The following is a 20609-nucleotide window of genomic DNA, read 5'->3' on the forward strand; positions in this document are numbered from 1 at the left end:
ACGCACAACCCCCGGGCCCAGGTGGGCCAATCTCACCTTCCTCCCATGTGACCGTAAGACACGGATGACATTTAATATATATATATATACATCCGCCATGAGAGAGAGCGAGAGAGCAGCAGCAGCCACCACTCGGGACCTGAGGAGGAGAAAGAGTGAGATGATCAGTTAGTTTATAGACTTTTTTGTCGTCACATGATCGTGTATCACCAGCGGCCCAGACCATCACCACCACGTCTCCCATGCTCTCGAAAAAAAAAAATTTAAAACATTTATTCCCGCAGTGATTCTTAAGGTGAGAGAAGCTATTTATATGAGGGGTATATTGCACAATTGCCAGTAAAGTTTGATTATTGTAGGTTTTTTTGGTTCATTGTGGTAAATGGGGGGGGGGGGGGGAAGTTGTGTGTCGTGGGACGAACGGGAACGGATTGATTTTTTTTTTTTTTTGCTTGATGGTAAGTTGTCCTGCTTGATGATGGATAGATAATGTTATAAATTGTCCAAAACTGGTGTGTTGGTAAAGTATATTTCATGTACACTCTTATAGGTTGCCATATGAATGAGCCATATTTAGGATTTTCATGTACCTGGTAATTGTTTACGATCCTTGAACTTCCTCATTCATATATTAATATACGTCTTTAATGATTTCAAGGGCAAAGGATGGTAGAAATTAGAAATTTGTATGGATGAAATGAATTGGATTTAATTTCTATGTTACTCTAGTACATTTAGAGTGGTGAGGGCTATGAAGATCACGGAAAACGTGAAGTTGTTTATGCAAAAGGATAAAAGTGTGGGAAAAACTCTTAAGGCAAAACAATTCAGAAAAACTTTTACAAAGCTATTAGTTTACCAGTTTGTCTAGATATGAAACCCAGCAAAGGACTTTTGAAAGTGTTGTTTGAAATTGTAGTGGTTTTGAAAATAGAATAAAATTTTCAGAGCCATATTTGGAGCTTTGTCTTATATTCTATGGTATTGAATAAGGTGTTAGAGGTAGGGGAAAGTTTAGAAATGATTTACATATTAGTTGAAACTCTTTTACATGAAAACTTAATCAAACTTCTCTTTCAGCTCGGATTTATCTTACTTTTGAATATTCACGTTGAAATATACCAGTCATACCTTTGATTGATCTTCATAGCAAGTACTGATGAATGTCAGCTGAATGATCAAGAGACTGTTGGTGCCACCATCCACTCTATCGAAAAGCAGCCATTCTATGTTGTTCCCAACAGCAGATCACATTTCTTCCCTATGGGCTAGTCATTAAAATGTCCCTGGCATAGCCTAGCATACGTGTGTGCATATATATACATAAAAGTAAAGATAGTTCATGTACAGGAAGTAAAGAGATTGGGCAACATGAGTGTAAGACTCTCTCCCTGTAACACACAAATAGTAATCACAAATACTAATCCATTGATGTTGTTATAAAACTTGACTGATAGGGAAGGTTTGGTAAGGATTTTGATTTTTTTTTTTACATAATATTCATTGGCTTGGCTCCTGTTTTCCCTGATATTATAACATGCTTAATATTATTTCTTTCTTTAATACTGTAGAATAAAATGTAATGTTCCAAATCAATTTCTGCAATTGTTATTCTTTTTGAAGCCACACAACTATTGCAGAGCAAGTTCACTTTATATTCATATCTAATTTTCGTACATAATTGAACTAATGACTTATTAGTAAACTCACCATACCTCCCTTAGCAACCAAGATTTACCTTATTTTGAGTGTTACTTGAGAAATGTGTGATTGTTATATTCACTCATTTGCATTTGCTTTGATGTGCATGAATACATTCCATTGCATATTCTTTACCATGTGGGCAGATGCAACAAACATCAGTATTATTTGCATGATTCATCTTTGCTATTGAAAATTGAATTATGTCTCCACCCATTAGGTGAAGTCAGGAGAGGTTTTCATAAGTCCTCATGATATCTAGTAGAGTTTCACCTGCTGTTACATTAATCAACCTTTCATCTTCCTTGATCTTCATAGCCCTCCTCCCTGTCAATTTATTTCATATTTAATGATGTATTTTAGCAGTTATTTAAAGGGAGAAAAGAGGCAGAGAAGGTTGAGCAAGGAAAGTTTTACAGAATGATTTTTTATTGCTATGAAAATTTGAATTTGAAGTTTTTATTACTATTAAGCTTAAGAAAATTGAAAACAACACAGAACCAACCTCACCATAAACTGGGAAGGGATGATTAATTTCTACAGAAATACAAACTTATGAATGCAGTCCTAACAGAAATCAAATCAAACAACTTTACACATTGTAAAACACTTTTGTACCTTCATAGTTTACTGTTGAGAAAATATAGCAATTGTAGAGCAAGTAAATTTTGGACCAGCAAAAGATCATTTAACCCTTTGGAAACTGTTTGGAGGCACTGTCAGCTGTAGACAACTGAAATTGCAATATTAAATACAGTGTTCAGCTTTTCTCTGACAAATTAGAAAGGATACACGAACACTTTGCAGGCAAAACTGAAGGACCAAAGTGTATGAATTACCAAAAGGCACTGAAAAAGCTTAAGTTCTACTGTCTAGAAAGACATATATGATAATATATATGTATAAAAAGAGAGGGCATTAAAAATAGTGTTTTGAATTGGAAAGCTTTGCTGAAAGGAAGATACAGAAATATAAAGCTGGGATAATTTCTTTCAACCTGCTAAAGCATCATGAGGTGAAAACATATGAGTTCCCTGCAAAGATGGTATGATTACTTAATGCAGTACCAGGATAGATAAAACGCATATATGGCATGACCACAGAAGCATTTAAAAGAGGATTGGAAGCATGGCTTGAGTCAGTCCCAGATAAACTGAGAACAGGAAACTATTTATGAGATATGCAGTGAACACAGTGTGCTAGTCTTACTATTTTTGCCAAAATCTTTTGGTAGGTACTTGTTAGATAGGAACGTGCACAATGAAAAAAAAAGTTTCCTTATAATTTCACATTGACATTCTCAGCACTCAGTTCATAACAACAGTCCAAGACCCCTCTTACCAAATTATATAACCAACAACCAGCCCCAAGATAGAAAGTGTAGTATTGGGTGATGACATCAGTTAAGTTACTGTTATTGTTACCACATTAAGCAGTTGACTTGACTTCTCCTTGAGAAGACCCATCTTTCATAGATTGCCTAACCTCACCATGTTCACACAGTCAACCAGCATAGATGAGGTCAGAACCTGCAGTTTTCAACCCAGACATACCAACTTCAACCTTAAGGAAAGAAACTTCACCTTCATTAGGTATTCAACAGTCAGTGATGCCTGCACTCCCTAGTAGGTCCATATTCACTCTTAAGGCCCTTTTTCATGACCAGACTTGACTGTCCCCTGCTGTCCCCTTTTGAACTAGGGGATCACCTGAGGCAAGGCAGTCATACAGTTGACTTTCTTCAGACAACAATTGTATCAATTCGGCTCCTGAAGTCTTTTCCATGTGACTCCAGACCGAAGAGGCCAGTGGGTTTCCACACAGCCAAGGCTCAACAACCCATCAAAGGCTATGATTTTGTGGCACACCATGACCTAGTGGATTCAAGGAATAACAAGCTATAGCACTCCACTAAGAACACCACTAAACTGGTGACTCCTGGAGTGTGAAGAGCATGAGAAAAGTTCAATTTTAACTTTTTATCTAAAATCAAAATTGAGATGAATCTCAGGTGCAAGGAGAGGTTAGGTGAGGTTTTCATTGGTTATGTTGAGTTTTTACTAGAGTTTTACCTTCTTTTATATTAATTACACTTTTATATTCCCATCTTCATAACCCTCACCATGAATGTGATATCATTGGATGAAATTTGATGCTTCACATGTTTTGCCATTCATATTCTGTTCTTTAGATACTACATTGTCATCCCAAATCAAAATAACTCAGTATACAAAGACATTAGCATCATGTGACTATAGTTTTGCTGTGCCAGTTCTGGCCATTACTCATTGTTACATTTATGTTTTCAGCTAGTGGAAAGATCCTGTAGAGTGTTCTTTAAGTAATCAGGCTTGATGATTATGCACGTCTTTTTTTTTTTTTTTAGTTTGATAAGCTCCTGTCTGTTGGTCCTCATGTAGTGGGGTGTTATCTGTACTCCACTGATTAACCATCTGTCTATTATCTTGCTTATGATCTACCACACATGTCCACTGGAGACCATTGTAGTATATAAGCTTCATCAAGACTGCTAGTTAAGAGATGTATTGATAAACTTGATATTACATGGAAGTTTGCCTCCCCAGATTGGCTGAACCATGGCGAATGACTACAAGATTACTGTGGAACCTGTATTGTTCCTGTATATGTTGTCAGTGTTTATGCTGTACCCAGCTCTGCAGGACCTCATATATAGCAAGGTAAATATCCACATACATTTTTGTTTAAGGAAGCAGAATATAGTCTCATGTTTAATGGGCAGGCGTATAATGAAGAATGGTATCGTTATGGCTTTATATATAATCAGGATAAAAAGAAAGTAGTTGCATAGGCCTAACAGATAGGAAACAGATGACAGAGGCATGGGAAATTAATTTGAAAGCAGAAAGTTGTTATAAGAAGGGGAAGAACATGCACAACAAGGAATATTGTTTTTCTTTAGTAACATCAGAATTCTCACTTATTGAAATGAATGAAAATCATGTCTGGCATTCCAGATGTTGCTGTTCCATACATGACACAAAAAGCATCAGGTGCTGTTGGAGTTAATTTTAGTGTACGGAAATGAATCATGGTTATAGAACAAGTCTCCTCTAATAGAAGCAGTGGTTCCTAACCTTTTTTCTTGTTGCACCCTTTGGCTACAGTGTAAGGCATTCTGTACATCCTCTTAATGGTGACTGTTTTTTATTTTAGAATAGATTTGTCTATTTTTTATTTCTGTATTGATAAATCTTATCAAAATGATGAAGCTGTGAGCAAACTTTATTTGCCAAACAAAGGTTCTACTTTACCAAAACAGCCCAGAGGTATATAAGTTTTGGTCCTTGAAGTGTGCATCATACACATACATGCTGCTCAGGGGTCCATGGGGCTGGGTTTGGAACCACTGCTCTAGAGATTATTAAGTGTGTAAATAGATTTCCTTTTAAAGGGGCTATGGACCTAAGAAGAGTGATCACCATAAGAATGAAAATTATAAGAAAAAATAATTACTTAGATGGCTTTGATTGATGTGAGAATTAAGAATTATTGAGTGACATGAATGTGAAGAGAATGGATGAAGGGTGATTGACTGTTCTCAGTGCTTTGTCACTGTTGCTGTGATCAAGTATGATAAAAAAGAATAATATAATGTGTATATGTGTGGATGGGCCATTCTTTGTCTGTTTCCTGTTGCGGGAAATGGTGATCAAGTATAATGAATATAAATGAATATATATATATATATTTTTTTTCAGACATATTCGCCTTATCCTGCATTAGCGAGGTAGCGTTAAGAACAGAGGAGTGGGTCTTAGAGGGTGTATCCTCACTTGGCCCACCTCTCTAGTCCTTCTTTTGGAAAATCATAAACGGGAGGGGAGGATTTCCAGCCCCCTGCTCCCTCCCCTTTTAGTCACCTTCTACAATATGCAGGGAATACATGGGAAGTATTCTGTCTCCCCTGTCCCTAGGGATAAGTATGAATTATGTGCATGTGTATATATGTATATGTCTATGTATGTATGTATATGTATACATTAAAATATCTAGGTATGTATATGTGTGTGTGTGGATGTGTATGTATATACATGTGTAACCACAGTCCGCGTTTCTGCAACAACCACAAAACTTCATGGTTTACCACTGTATGCTCCTGTCGCGGAGTATATTGAACGCACATCGACCCGTATGTATACCACTCGTTCCAATTCATAACTTATTCTTGCCAACGCCAGTCACCGACCTGCCTGTGCAGAGCAGATGTCCGCAGATCTCTGACTCATAATGGAACCCAGTTGTCTCCACTTCTAAGTATCATACCTGTGCTACACATGATAACATTTGGTATTACGGTTGTTTCCTGAAGACAGAAAATTGTAGCATGATAGCTTCCAATGAACTGCACTGACAAGTCAGACGGATTTTAATGTTACGGGAATACTTCATGCTGCCACTTCATCGATTACACAGCTCAATTCTTAGCTCCAGGAGTGAACTTGGACCCAAATGCAGCTGTACCTGCATGTAACCGTTGTACTTTAGGGACTGTATAATCGGTATTTGACTTTGTAATACTAATTACTCGTCTTCGTTTTACTAATGGTTCCTTTAATTTCACTTAAAGTGGGTTTATCACACTTATTCAGTTATAGGGTTAGTGTTTGTAAAACATAACGTTTGATTAAGTTTGATACATTGTTATGTTTTTTTCATGAAACAACCTATAATCCACGTTCAAAACCATTTTAAGTGTAGAAAGGGTATTCGATTATTAGGGATGTGCATGTTTTTAATCTATTAAGCCTTGGCCAGTGATTAGCAATGGACTGCATGCTTGAAATGTAAAGGAACAGATCTTGGGTTGGGCTTTGAAGCTTTGGGTGGAAGAATGAAAACATATGATTTATTCATAAGCTCACAGATGAAATGGTAACGTTAGAGAGAAAGTATAGTCTGTTAGATCTGTTTCGTGCAAAACACCACTCCCGATTTCTACATTGGAATGAAAGTATCCTTGTACTAACACTTTCTTTATGTCCCTTTTTATACAGTCCTACTTACGTTAGCATTGCCGCCTCTTGGCAGCCTTTCCAGTGTGGGTGGGTTGCGCCACTCTATCGTCTGTTTCCTTGCCCTACCTCGCTAATGTGGGAGACAGTGACAAAGTATAATAAAGAATGTATATATTATTATTTTTGTTATTATACTTTGTTGCTGTCTCCCGCGTTAGTGAGGTAGCGCAAGGAAACAGACGAAAGAATGGCCCAACCCACCCACATACACATGTATATACATACACGTCCACACACACACATATACATACCTATACATTTCAACGTATGCATATGTATATACATACACAGATATATACATATATACACATGTACATAATTCATACTTGCTGCCTTTATTCATTCCTGTCGCCACCCCGCCACACATGAAATGACAACCCCCTCCCCCTGCATTTGCGCAAGGTAGCGCTAGGAAAAGACTACCAAGGCCATATTCGTTCACACTCAGTCTCTAGCTGTCATGTATAATGCTCTGAAACCACAGCTCCCTTTCCACATCCAGGCCCCACAAAACTTTCCATGGTTTACCCCAGATGCTTCACATGCCCTGGTTCAATCCATTGACCGCACGTCGACCCCGGTATGTATACCACATCGTTCCAATTCACTCTATTCCTTGCACGCCTTTCACCCTCCTGCATGTTCAGGCCCAGATTGCTCAAAATCTTCTTCACTCCATCTTTCCACCTCCAGTTTGGTCTCCCACTTCTGCCTGAATTATATCATACCTGTGCATGACTATGCCTCACATAACATTTTGATATTACAGGTTTGCCTAGAAGACTTCAGCAAAAAGGTTTGTGATGACTTGTATGCTCCCGAAAATGAAGTGGCACTTGACAAAGTTCAGACTGGTTCTTCACACTGGTTACAGGGATCCACCTTCATGCTTGCTCTTCCATCGATTGTCACAGCTCAATTCTTAGGCTCCTGGAGTGATACATATGGCCGCAAAATACCCATGCTGTTACCTCCAGTAGGTGAGTGTTGTACTTTATGTTCCCTTCATTTCTCGTTTGTTGTACTTTATGTTCCCTTCATTACTCGTTTGTTGTACTTTATGTTCCCTTAATTTCAACAAGTACAGAGTGGGATTTACCGTCCACACATAGTGAAGGGTTAGTGTTTGCCTAAAGCACTAACTTTTGATTATAGTTTGATATCATTTTTCATGATTTTTCTTACATGAACAGACCTATAATCACGTCAGAAAACCCACTGTTTTTAAAGCTGTATGAAAGGGTCTTCATTATTAGGGTATGCTGCATGGCCACTTTTAAGATCTGTTAAGCTTGTGGCCATATCTAGCAAATAGGGATTGCAGTTGAATGTAAATGGAAACAGACATTGGGTCCCTTGAAGGCTGTTGGGGGTAGTGGAAGAGATGAGAAACATAGAACTTAGTGCAGAGAGAGCAGTAAAGCAAATGGGTAACTTAAAGAGAAATGTATGTCTTTTTAATCTGTTATGGAGGTGCAAATAACACCACTCTCCCATTTAACTTACTAGGTACACTGAACAAACTTATACCTTTGTAATCTGAACACTTACCTTTATGCCCCCTTTCCTTTATATAGTGGCACTATACATACATTCCACCAGTCCTTGGCACCTTTCCATGATCTATGGATCATGCAGTCTGTGCCAAAAATTAAGTTGAAAAAAGTTATGGTTAAGTGGCCAAAAAAATATTCTTTAACGCTTACCATCATGAATAATACTTCGTTACATTACCCTTCCTCTTGATGCAGTCCTGTAACCTGTTGGGAGTGCTTTCAGCAAGATTCTTGAATATCCTGGGATAAATTACCTCATAGCTGCTTAATTGCTGCATCAAGTTTTGGTATGCAATGGACCACAGGTTTTGAGTTGGGTTTAGGTTAGGGCTGCTTCCTGTCTTGTCCTTGAAATAATTCAGCTCACTATCATTCAGCCACTGTGTAACAGACCTACCAGTATGGCAGGCAGCACCATCTTGAATAAATATTTTTACCTTTACACTTTCAAATGAATCAGGTAAATGGTCAGTAAGTAAATGAAAGTGCTCTACTTTTTTTTTTTTTTTTTGAGTAAAATTACCAAATCACTAACACCATAGTAGCTGAAAGAGTTTGTTTTAGTTTTTTCTGTGTACTGTGGCACATGTAGGCCTGAGTGAGGTGTCCTGTACACTCTTCCTCTTTTGTTTCTAGTCACATTAAATGTCATCTCATCACTCCACAACATGATTTTCATGTTTCTTGGTCCCAAACACTGTATTTTTTGCAAAATTTCACGTGTTTATTCTTGTTGGTGGCAGTCTGTAGAGGTTTACTTCAGGCATGAAAACTACGAACTCCCAAGTCATTATGAAGTAACTTTTGAATACTCTAGCAAGACATGTTCCAGCAAGTTAGGGTTCTTTTGCTTGATTTCATGTGCTGTCAGGGATGAGCATGCTGTAATTATCTTGCAATCACTTTCTTGGTCTAAGGAGATGTTTATCTTGGCCTTCCAGACTGGGAGGAGGAGTTGGGAAAAACAGACATCCGTAATTCCTTAAAACACCTTACCAAACTTTGGACTCCCCACTGGGAGACACTTGTTTGCCGTGATATATTTCAAATTTTGCTCTACTTTTTGTAAAGCTATCATTGCTACAATTTCCTCCATTGTAACTCTCCAGGGCATAATAAGATAGCACAAAAATTAGATAATTTTGGACAAACATTGTAAAAAATACCCATATGGAAACAGAAGGCATACTTGAGTCTCATGGTTGCTAGACACAAAGTAATGGCTTTGACTCATTATTGCCAAACATATGATTAGCACTGTCGATGCACAACTTAACTTATTACACTCGCGAGGGCCTCCGTTAGGCATGAAACAATATCCGCTATAAGTTGATGGCCCTCTCACACCTTAACTTTTGGCTTTGCCTGCACATTGAAAATCTTAACTAACAAATTAGCAACACAGTCACCCCCTTTCTGAAAAAATTTAACTGCAGTACCATTTACTCCAGCCACCTTGCCACATTTCATCTGAAGTAAGGCTTTCACTGCCTCTTCTATCTTCACCAAATTACTTGTTGTGACTCTCACTTTGCTTACCTCTCTGACCCAAACACCCTGCATCTTCCACTCTTTCATAAATCGCTTTCAGTATTCCTTCAACATACTCCATATCCTCTTCACCTCATCACTGCTTGTTAACACTTCCCCATTTATCCCTATCACCAATGTTCTCATGTGTTATCTTGTTTTTCTCACTCTATCATCTTCCCTCCAGATTGTTTTGTTCTCCATGAAGCTTGCTGATACTCACTCACCCTATCTCTCATTTGCCCTCTTTTTTCAGCCCTTACACCTTCCCCTTGACTTTCTGTCACTTTCTCTTGTACATCTCCTGGTCACTCACACTCATCAGTAAGTACCACCCATACATCTCTTTTTTCTTTAACTAGCAACTTTACTATGTCGTCTCACCGCTCACTTCTCTTTCTCATTGGCTCACCTCCCACCTTTTGCTTGCCATTGCCCCAAATTTCTTTCACATCTGCGCTTTTAGTTTTGCACGGTATTTCTTCACTTGTTTCTTTTCTAAGCGTGATTACTTTCACCACCCTCTCCTCATTCATTTCATTTCCTCTTTTCTGAAAACCACTACAAATATTCAACCAGGTAATGATCTGACATCCGCCAGGTGCTCCTTTTTAGCACATTCACATCCAAGAGTCTTGCTTCCACATACCTATCAGTTAGTATGTAATCTGGTAATTCTTTTTTACCATCTTTCTTACTCATGTAGACTTATGTATGTCCCTCTTTTTAAATCAGATATTCCCAATCACCAGCCCTTTTTCATCACACAGCTCCATAAGTTGTTCACCATTTCTGCTCACTTTCCTGAAAATCTCATGCCCCCTGATTATACCCTCAGCTACCACTTTACCCACTTTCACATTTGAATTACCTTTCACTGATATCTGATCTCTTGCATCAAAACTTATGATGCACTAACTCTGCTACTCCCCAAACATTCTCTTCCTCCTCCTCCTCCTCCTCCTGGCGAGGTGCATTCGCACTAATAATCTATCTTTCATAATCCTCTCCCAATTTTACCCACTTCAGAGTGGTGCTCACTTCCTTACACTCATTCACACTTTCCTTCAACTTCTGCTTTAGCAGTAGTGCTACCCTTTCCTTAGCTCTTGCCCTCTCACTAACTGAAAGAAATTCCCAAACCATTCTTCCTGTTTATGCTTTAGTTTTATTTCACTCAGTCAGGATATGAATTAAAAATCATACCTTGAGCAATGAAGTTTTAGGGATTTGAAGATGTGAGACTTGATATTCAGAGTGTGAGACATAGAGTTGGTGCTCTCTTCCAGCCATTTTCACATTCTTTTAGAGATTAACTTGTGTGGGATAGTGCACAGCAACACAGGTTGCAGAGGTCTTCCTTATTTGAGGAGTCTTGTGGTGTAAAGAATAGTTTATATTGATGAAAATATCATTGAAAAGGAAAGAATGAATCCTTTGAAAATCTATAGTTTGATCAAGCTTTACATGTATGTTAATGAGTTATGGTAAGAGCATTAACCTTAGGATTTATGTTTAGATAGTCATTGGGCCATATAAACTTGGGAAATATTAAAAAAAAATGAGAATAGTATAGTTTTACCTTAATTTCTAATTAGGGTTGTTGTTTGGTGGCATTTCTGATATAAAAGACCCTTTAAGGCTCATTCAGCATGCTTTTTAATTGGTTACTTGATTTCTGTTATACATGCATAGAAATTTCAAGGTCATTGGTAAGATGTTTTGAGCAAGTTATCTGTACTGTGAATCATGTCATATCTGCTTTTTACAGGAGCAATGTTTGCCAGTTTGCTGTACATTGTGATGAGTGTCCAACAATACCAGATTCCTGTCTCTCTTATCCTGCTGGGATCATTCCTTACTGGAATATGTGGTGGCTTCACCTCATGTATAATGACATGTATGAGTTATGTGACACAGGTAAGACTTTGAGAAATGAAGTATGAAGGAGCATAATGACATAGAAGCTGTTTTTTTCCAGGTGAAGAAAATAAAAGTACAAATTGATATAAGAATGCATTAAGATAAGGCAGATGTACTTTGACTCTTTTGATGATTTGCATACCATTAAGAAACATGATTAAGGAAAAGTATCCCAGTTGCAGCATTAACTGTCCAGCAGTAAGTTGGCTGATAAAGTATAGGATTATTAGTGAAGGTACAGGATTGGTAAAACAGAAACTTTTTGGACATTACATTTACTGGTTCCTGTAACCAGTTCTTTTATGGTTCATATTGATATTCAAGAAAGCCTTACAGTGATCATTCCTGTTTTTCAAAGCTAATTGCTCTTCATGCTGTATTTATATTCATAATGATAAAATTGGTGCTGTTCCATCAGTGTATAAAATATCTAATCTCTTAACTGTTATTGAGTATGAAAAAAATTAGATAGAGTATTCATTATCCTAAAAGTCTTCACTTTCTCATTTATTTTTCATTTTCCATTTTTATTTCCTCATGAATATGTATTGCTGCACATCAACAGGCCAGTAGTTTCCATACAAGGACAGTACGTGTTGGCATCTTGGAGAGCATGATATTTCTTGGTGGGACTGTTGGACCAATGGTAGGAGGATGGGTTCAGAAAATTAGTGGAAGGGCTACCACTTTCACTCTCATTATGACTTGTCATGCAGCGGTTGTCTTCTACATCATTGTATTTGTCCGAAACATTCCACCAAGGTCTGTGAGCTTATTTGATACTTGTGTTAGTTTTGTTTCAAAAGATAGAAGTTCTATCCTGATAGTATAGTAGTTTATCTTAGAACCCTTTGATTCAGTTTTAAGTCAGAATGTCATTTGTCTTTTCCATTTCATTTTTAGAATTATTTTAGATTTGGGTTGTGTGAAGTCTTTGTTGGAACTACAGATACTAATTTGTTGTACAAAGTTGCTGTTAAGAGTATTGTAATGTATAGATGATGCAGTATAAAGAAGAAGAGCAGATAAAGATGAAAGAAGTATTGAGGGAATGATGGGAATGTGTGTAGAGAGAGAAAGTTTGATGTTCACATGCAACGAAGAATATCTGGCACATGATTGGGTGTTCAAGAGGACATTTGGCAGTATAGTGGAAGCTTCAAGGGGAAGAGGTACACTGCAGAAGATATGGATAAATGTAATTAGATAGTGTATTAAAATTAGGGAAATATCAAATGAAAATGCTAAAGAAATGATGTAATGGGAGCATTTTGTGTTTGGAAGCAGCAAGAATAGAGATGTTCATCTCACGTGACAGATCTCCTTGGTTTATAAAGTAATAAAGAAGAAGCACTTATACAAATGTTGATGTTCATGTTTCACTTTAGCACACTGGGCATAGGTTGTTTTACAGTGATGCTCAGAGGATTCATGTACCTGATCCACTCCATCAGATTATGAAAGAAGAAATGATACTAGAATTAATAGAATAATTTTCTTGTACATTTATACTATAAGCTGCCGTTTAAGAAAAGAGAATTAGTAGTGTGAAATGTGGTTTGATTGTCAGTAAGTGAAGAGGATTTGTAGGTCTGAATCTGTGGGTCCTGAAAATGCATGTAAAATGCCAGAAGTTAGTAATCCTTGGGCCCAAACAATGGTTGAATTTTGGTATTTTATTGATTTTAGATGTACTTGGGCCATAGATCATGGCCTGAACATATTGTATCCTATATAGAGTGTTTTTATACCTAATGCAGGTTTAATTGTTATTCCTTTTTTGCCCTTGTTCACCATTTTCTGCCTCAGTGAGGTAGTGCCAGGGTTTAACGAAACAATGACTATACTTATTCAAATGCACTCTCTAGCTGTCATGAATAATGCTGCAGAACCAGAGCACACCATCCACAACCAAGGTCATCTGACCATTTTGTGGTTTTCCCTGGTTCACCCCATCGATGGCATGTCATCTCCTACTTATACTACATTGCTCCAATTTGTTCATTCCCATGTATACTGCACACCCTCCTGATTGCTCTGGCTATGGCAACTCAAAGCCTATTTCATTTCATCCCTCCATTTCTTCCTCAGTTTTCTCTTCCCCCCTTCCTCCCTCACAAATGAACAGGCTCATAAGAAAATTATTTGATCATGGAAAAAGTAAGCCATGGAAAATACTGTAGTATGTATGAATATTCATAGTTTGATTACTGACAGCTGCTAATTCAAGACCAATTATTTCTGCAAGTATGAGTGGCAAAAGTACAATACTTGTCAATATAAGTGATACATGTATGAATGAGAAAATATAGATCAAAGCAGATTTGGAAGGCCATGAAACCTTTAGGGCTGACAGGAAAAATTGAACTGGGTGGAGTATGTTGACAATAAGTTTGAAGCTAATCACAGATTGAGGCTATCTCATAAGAAATGTGAGTTGCTAGAATTAAACATTCCAGCCGTTAACACAATTAACAGTGTAACAGAGTGACCACCCAAAACAAAAGCAACAGAGTTCAATGATGTGTCATTAAGAATTGAAATTTTGATTGTTTGAATTGTAATCTTATTGAATGAAAAAATATGGGCTAGAATTTAAATACAAATAAAAATTCAAGAGCAAAGGAAGGAGTAGTTTACTCCTGAAACAGGAGTTGTGGGAGTATGTGATAGAGTGTAAGAAAGTAAACTCTAGATTGATATGGGTAAAACTGGAAGTGGATGGAGAGGGATGGGTGATTATTGGGGCATGTGCAACTTGGCATGAGAAGAAACATTATGAAAGGCAAGTGCTTTGGGAGCAGTTGAGTCGGTATGTTAGCAGTTTGATGCACGAGACCGGGTTGTAGTGATGGGTGACTTGAATGCAAACATGAGTAATGTGGCAGTTGAGGGAATAATTGGTGTACATGGGGTGTTCAGTGTTGTAAATGGAAATGGTGAAAAGCTTGTAGATTTGTGTGCAGATAAAGGACTGGTGATTGGGAATACCTGGTTTAAAAAGAGAGATATACATAAGTATACATATGTAAGTAGGAGAGGTGGCCAGAGAGCATTATTGGATTATGTTTTAATTGATAGGCATGTGAAAGAGACTTTTGGATGTTAATGTGCTGAGAGGTGGAACTAGAGAGATGTCTGATCATTATGTTGTGGAGGTGAGGGTGAAGATTTGTAGAGGTTTACAGAAAAGGAGAGAATGTTGGGGTGAAGAGAGTGGTGAGAGTAAGTGAGCTTGGGAAGGAGACTTGTGTGAGGAAGTACCAGGAGTGACTGAGTACAGAATGGAAAAAGGTGAGAGCAAAGGACGTAAGGGGAGTGGGGGAGGAATGGGATGTATTTAGGGAAGCAGTGATGGCTTGCGCAAAAGATGCTTGTGGCATGAGAAGCGTGGGAGGTGGGCAGATTGGAAAGGGTAATGAGTGGTGGAATGAAGAAGTAAGATTATTAGTGAAAGAGAAGAGAGAGGCATTTGGACGATTTTTGCAGGGAAATAGTGCAAATGAGTGGGAGATGTATAAAAGAAAGAGGCAGAAGGTCAAGAGAAAGGCACAAGAGGTAAAAAAAGGGCAAATCAGAGTTGGGTGGAGAGAGTATCATTAGATTTTAGAGAGAATAAAAAGATGTTTTGGAAGGAGGTAAATAAAGTGTGTAAGACAAGAGAACAAATGGGAACATCAGTGAAGGGGGCTAATGGGGAGGTAATGACAAGTTGTGGTGATGTGAGAAGGAGATGGAGTGAGTATTTTGAACATTTATTGAATGTGTTAGATGATAGAGTGGCAGATATATGGTGTTTTGGTCGAGGTGGTTTGCGAAGTGAGAGGGTCAGGGAGAATGGTTTGGTAAACAGAGAGGAGGTAGTGAAAGCTTAGCGGAAGATGAAAGCCGGCAAAGCGGCGGGTTTGGATGGTATTGCAGTGAAATTTATTAGAAAAGGGGGTGACTGTGTTGTTGACTGGTAGGTGTGGATATTCAATGTATGTATGTATGTATGGCTCATGGTGAAGTGCCTGAGGGATTGGCAGAATGCATGTATAGTGCCATTGTACAAAGGCAAAAGGGATAAAGGTGAGTGTTCATATTACAGAGGTATAAGTTTCTTTCTTGAGTATTCCTGGGAAATTATATGGGAGGGTATTGATTGAGAGGTGAAGGCATGTACAGAACATCAGATTGGGGAAGAGAAGTGTGGTTTCAGAAGTGGTAGAGGATGTGTGGATCAGGTGTTTGCTTTGAGAAATACTTAGAAAACAAATGGATTTGTATGTAGCATTTATGGATCTGTAGAAGGCATATGATAAAGTTGATAGAGATGCTCTGTGGAAGGTATTAAGAGTATATGGTGTGAGAGGCAAGTTGCTGGAAGCAGCGAAAAGTATTTGTCGAGGATGTAAGGCATGTGTACAATTAGGAAGAAAGGAAAGTGATTGGTTCTCAGTGAATGTCGGTTTGTGGCAGGGGTGCATGATGTCTCAATGGTTGTTTAATTTGTTTATGGATGGGGCTGTTAGGGAGGTGAATGCAAGAGTTTTGGAGAGAGGGGCAAGTATGGAGTCTGTTGTGGATGAGAGGGCTTGGGAAATGAGTCAGTTGTTGTTCGATGATGAATCAGCACTGGTGGCTGATTCGGGTGAGAAACTGCAGAAGCTAGTGACTGAGTTTGGTAAAGTGTGTGGAAGAAGGAAGATGAGAGTTAATGTGACTAAGAGCAAGGTGATTAGGTACAGTAGTGTTGAGGGACAAGTCAATTGGGAGGTAAGTTTGAATGGAGAAAAACTAGAGGAAGTGAAGTGTTTTAGATATCTGGGAGTGGATTTGGCAGTGGATGGAATCATGAAAGCATAAGTGAGTCACAGGGTGGGGGAGGAGACGAAAGTTCTGAGAGCGTTGAAAAATGTGTGGAAGGCAAGAACATTATCTTGGAAAGTAAAAATGGGTATGTTTGAAGAAATAGTGGTTCCATCAACGTTATATGGTTGCGAGGCGTGGGCTATAGATAGGGTTGTGTGGAGGAGAGTGGATGTGTTGGAAATGAGATGTTTGAGGACAATATGTGGTGTGAGGTGGTTTGACTGAATAAGTAATGAAAGGTTGATAGAGCAGAAGAGGGTGTTTTGAAATGGTTTGGTCACATGGAGAGAATGAGTGAGGAAAGATTATCAAAGAGGATATATGTGTCAGAGGTGCAGGAACGAGGAGAAGTGGGAGACCAAATTGGAGGTGGAAGGATGGAGTGAAAAAGATTGTGAGTGATCGGGGCCTGAACGTGCAGGAGGGTGAAAGGCGTGCAAGGCATAGAGTGAATTGGAATGATGTGGTATACTGGGCTCGACGTGCTGTCAGTGGATTGAACCAGGGTATGTGAAGCGTCTGGGGTAAACCATGGAAAGTTTTGTGGGGCCTGGATGCTGAAAGGGAGCTGTGGTTTCGGTGCATTATACATGACAGTTAGAGACTGAGTGTGAACGAATGTGGCCTTTGTTGTCTTTTCCTAGCACTTCTGTGCACGTGTGTGGAGATAGGGGGTTGTCATTTCATGTGTGGCAGGATGGCAACAGGAGTGAATAAAGGCAGCAAGTATGAATTATATACATGTGTATATATGTATATGTCTGTTGGAAAGGATCACAATTTTGCGCGTGATCAAGTATATTCCTAAGAGTCCTTGGGGAAAATGAAACACTGATAAGTTCCCGGGTGCACTTTCATGTAATAATCACATCATCAGGGGAGACACAAGAGAGAAATATAACAGTCAGTTGATATACAATGAAGAGACGAAGCTAGGATGCCATTTGGTAAACATGCGATGTGTATGTATATACATGTGTATGTGGGTGGGTTGGGCCATTCTTTCGTCTGTTTCCTTGCGCTACCTCACTAATGTGGGAGACAGCGACAAAGTATAATAAATTGATAAATGAAAAATTCAAGCTTGATAACAAGGCATTGGTTGATGAAGGATAACAACTTATTAAACTAACAGTCATATGTAAAGAAATCTGTCTAATGCAAGTTATGCACCAGCTAAGAAGAAATGATCACATCATTTATCAAATGTGTACACATGACATTGCCCTTATCACTGACGTTACGGTTACTAAATTGAGCATGTCAGATGATCACATTACCCAAGTGTCAAACCATAAAGTAAAGTTTGACAAAGACAGTAAGAGAGAAATGAGTGAAGACAGAAGCAATACAAACAGTTTCAATTTCTACTCTAACAAAGTAGAATGAAGTAAACAGTACTGTCAGTAACACATGTTGGAAAAATTCTCCAAAGCAACATTGTAAAGAATAACACACCTGTTTATGACCTGTATATAAATCAGTTGATCACAAAATGGTGCCTTACAAAAGAGGATGTAAAAACCAAGAGAAACATACCTACACTCTTAATACAGTGGATAGATAATAAAAGAGCAGAAGTAGAAACTAGGAATTGCAGCATGCAGGGATAGAGTTGAGCAATTAGAAGAAAGGAACAAAGACTCAAAGACTAAACGGAGAGAAATTTGTTCAAAGCATGGATGAACAAAGAAAAGGCCAAGAAATCAAGAAATTAACCCTTTTTAAGTAATGTGTTAATAGACTCGGCCAAGTGTTGATCAACCAGTATAAATAAGTAATGTGTTAATAGGCTCGGCCAAGTGTTGATCAACCAGTTTAAGTCTGTAGTCAGTAAAAGAGTGATTGAAGAATTGGATAACATTACATTTAGTGACTATAATGAACATGCTGCACTTGCTAACATTAATGTATCAGAATGAGATATAAAAATGCTGTTAATAACTTGAAAGACAGCTTATCAGAAGAACCTAATGGAATCCCAACAGTATTTCAAAAAAAAAAAGATAAGAGGAAAGAAAACAGTTGCAAGCCCTCTTACAGTACTACTGAGACAAAGCATTAACCAACCCTACCATAGTAGATATATGCAAAGTGGGGGATCCGAATTGTTACTTAAACAGTATAGACAAGCCAGTTTAACATCTAATATGGTTAAAGTATTAGTCTTGGTGATATTTATAATTATGAAGTCTGCCACTGATAAGAATGTTAATGAGTATAGTTATATAAGTTCTGCAAATAACACAAGAGTGAGTATAACTTGAAAATGATATCAAGAAAAAATACATAGAGATTGAAGTCTGTTAGAATGGGGGTTTACTGTATATGAGAGCTATAAAAGAGTTGTAACTCTCACAGTGTTTGTATGAGCAGAATTGATACTTATGTTTGATATGAATGGCAAGCTATGTGGGGCAGTGGAAGCATCTAGGAGAAGGCAGAGGGAAAGTGGCTGGATGGCAAGAGGAAGGTGCAGGAGCTGTGAAAGAAGGGAAGTAAAGATGAAGTAAAGTATCAGTGAACTTCAGGGAAAATAAAAAGTTTTGATAGGAGAATAGTGTGACGAGAACAAGAGAACAGATGGGGGTGATGTCACCATTAGGAGAGGGAATGAGGAAGCAGTAACAGGCAAAGATGATGTGAGAAAGAAATGATATTAGTATTTTGAAGGATTGCAAAATGTGGTAGATGGCAGGGAGGTTGACATGGTATGTTTGGGTTGAGGCAGCATGTGGAGTGTGAGAATCATAGCAGATTTAATGGTAAAAATAGATGAGTCGTCAAAGTCTTGCATAAGATAAAGTGTGTCAAAGGGGTAGGAGTGGAAAGGTCGTGAAAGTGTTAGTGATTCTTTAGTTAGGCTTTCTGACATGCTGAGGTACCAAAGGTTTGGGAATATGCATGCATAGTGTCTCTTTATTGAGGTTTGCAGGACAAAATGAATGTCTGAATTATAGAGGTATAAATGTTTTAAGTATACCTTGGGAGCAGTGTGGCTTCAGGAGTGGTAGAGGATGTGTGGATCACATGATTACTTTGAAAAATTCATTTGAGAAATACTTGGAGAATGAGAGGAATATGAGTGACATTTTTGGATTTGGAGTAAGCATATAATAGGGTTGGACAGAAATGCCTTTCAGAAGTTGCAATGAGTATGTGATGCGGGAGGAAAGCTAAATGTAGTGAGGAATTTTTGCCATGAGAATAAGGCATGTGTGTGAGAAGGAAAGGAGGAAAGTTTAGTGGTTCCTTGTGAAAATTGCCAAGGATACATGATTTCTTCCTGACAGTTTAATCTGTTTGTGGACTGGGTGATCAGAAAGGCACATGTTAGGGTTGGATTTACAGTATGCTGGGGATGGGGTGACTAGGTAGGTAAGTCAGTTGCAGTTTTTAGATGACAAGGCTTTGATGGCTGATACTAGAAAGAAGTTCAAAATGTTTGTATCAGAGTTTGGGAGAATGAGTGTGAAAAGAGGAAGTTTAGAGTCAATGTATGTAAAAGTAGAATGATATGGTGCAGCAAGGGGCAAGACAGGATAGGTTGAGTGGTAATTTGATTGGTAGAACAGAGGAATGGCCCTATTTTAGATACCTGGGAGTGGACATGGCAGTGGATGGAAATACAGCTTAAGTGAATTATAGAGTGGAAGAAGAGTCTAAGGTCTTTGATGCATTAAGGAGTGTATGAAAGGAGAAGTCACTGTTGATTAGGGCAAAATTAGGTATGTCAGAAGGTATTGGTATGTCAGAAGGTATAGTAGTCTTGACAGTATGGTATATATGTGAGCCTTGGGCCTTGAATGCAAATTAAAGATGGAAGGTGAATGCAGTGGAAATTTAATGTCTGAAGATGAAAAATTGTGAAATAGATTGGTCACTTAAGTGATGACAGTGTCAGGTAGAGGCATGATATTCATCTAGTCTGACAGAGAGGGCAGTGTAAAGTGTTTTGAAATACTTTAGACATAGAGAGAGAGAGGAT

General features: G+C 38.3%; 1 protein-coding gene across 1 annotated transcript in view; it reads left to right on the top strand.

Annotated features, from left to right (window-relative positions):
* Positions 1-20609, top strand: part of LOC139761338 (proton-coupled folate transporter-like) — a 50153-nt gene continuing 29544 nt past the window's right edge. The window contains exons 1-5 of the mRNA XM_071685406.1: positions 1-295; positions 4287-4400; positions 7528-7738; positions 11616-11764; positions 12333-12529. Of these exons, the coding sequence (XP_071541507.1) occupies positions 4299-4400; positions 7528-7738; positions 11616-11764; positions 12333-12529 (659 nt within the window). The 5' untranslated portion in view covers positions 1-295; positions 4287-4298. The remainder of the gene's footprint in view (positions 296-4286; positions 4401-7527; positions 7739-11615; positions 11765-12332; positions 12530-20609) is intronic.

The sequence above is a fragment of the Panulirus ornatus genome, chromosome 40 (assembly GCF_036320965.1).
Source record: "Panulirus ornatus isolate Po-2019 chromosome 40, ASM3632096v1, whole genome shotgun sequence".
Lineage (NCBI taxonomy): Eukaryota > Metazoa > Arthropoda > Malacostraca > Decapoda > Palinuridae > Panulirus > Panulirus ornatus.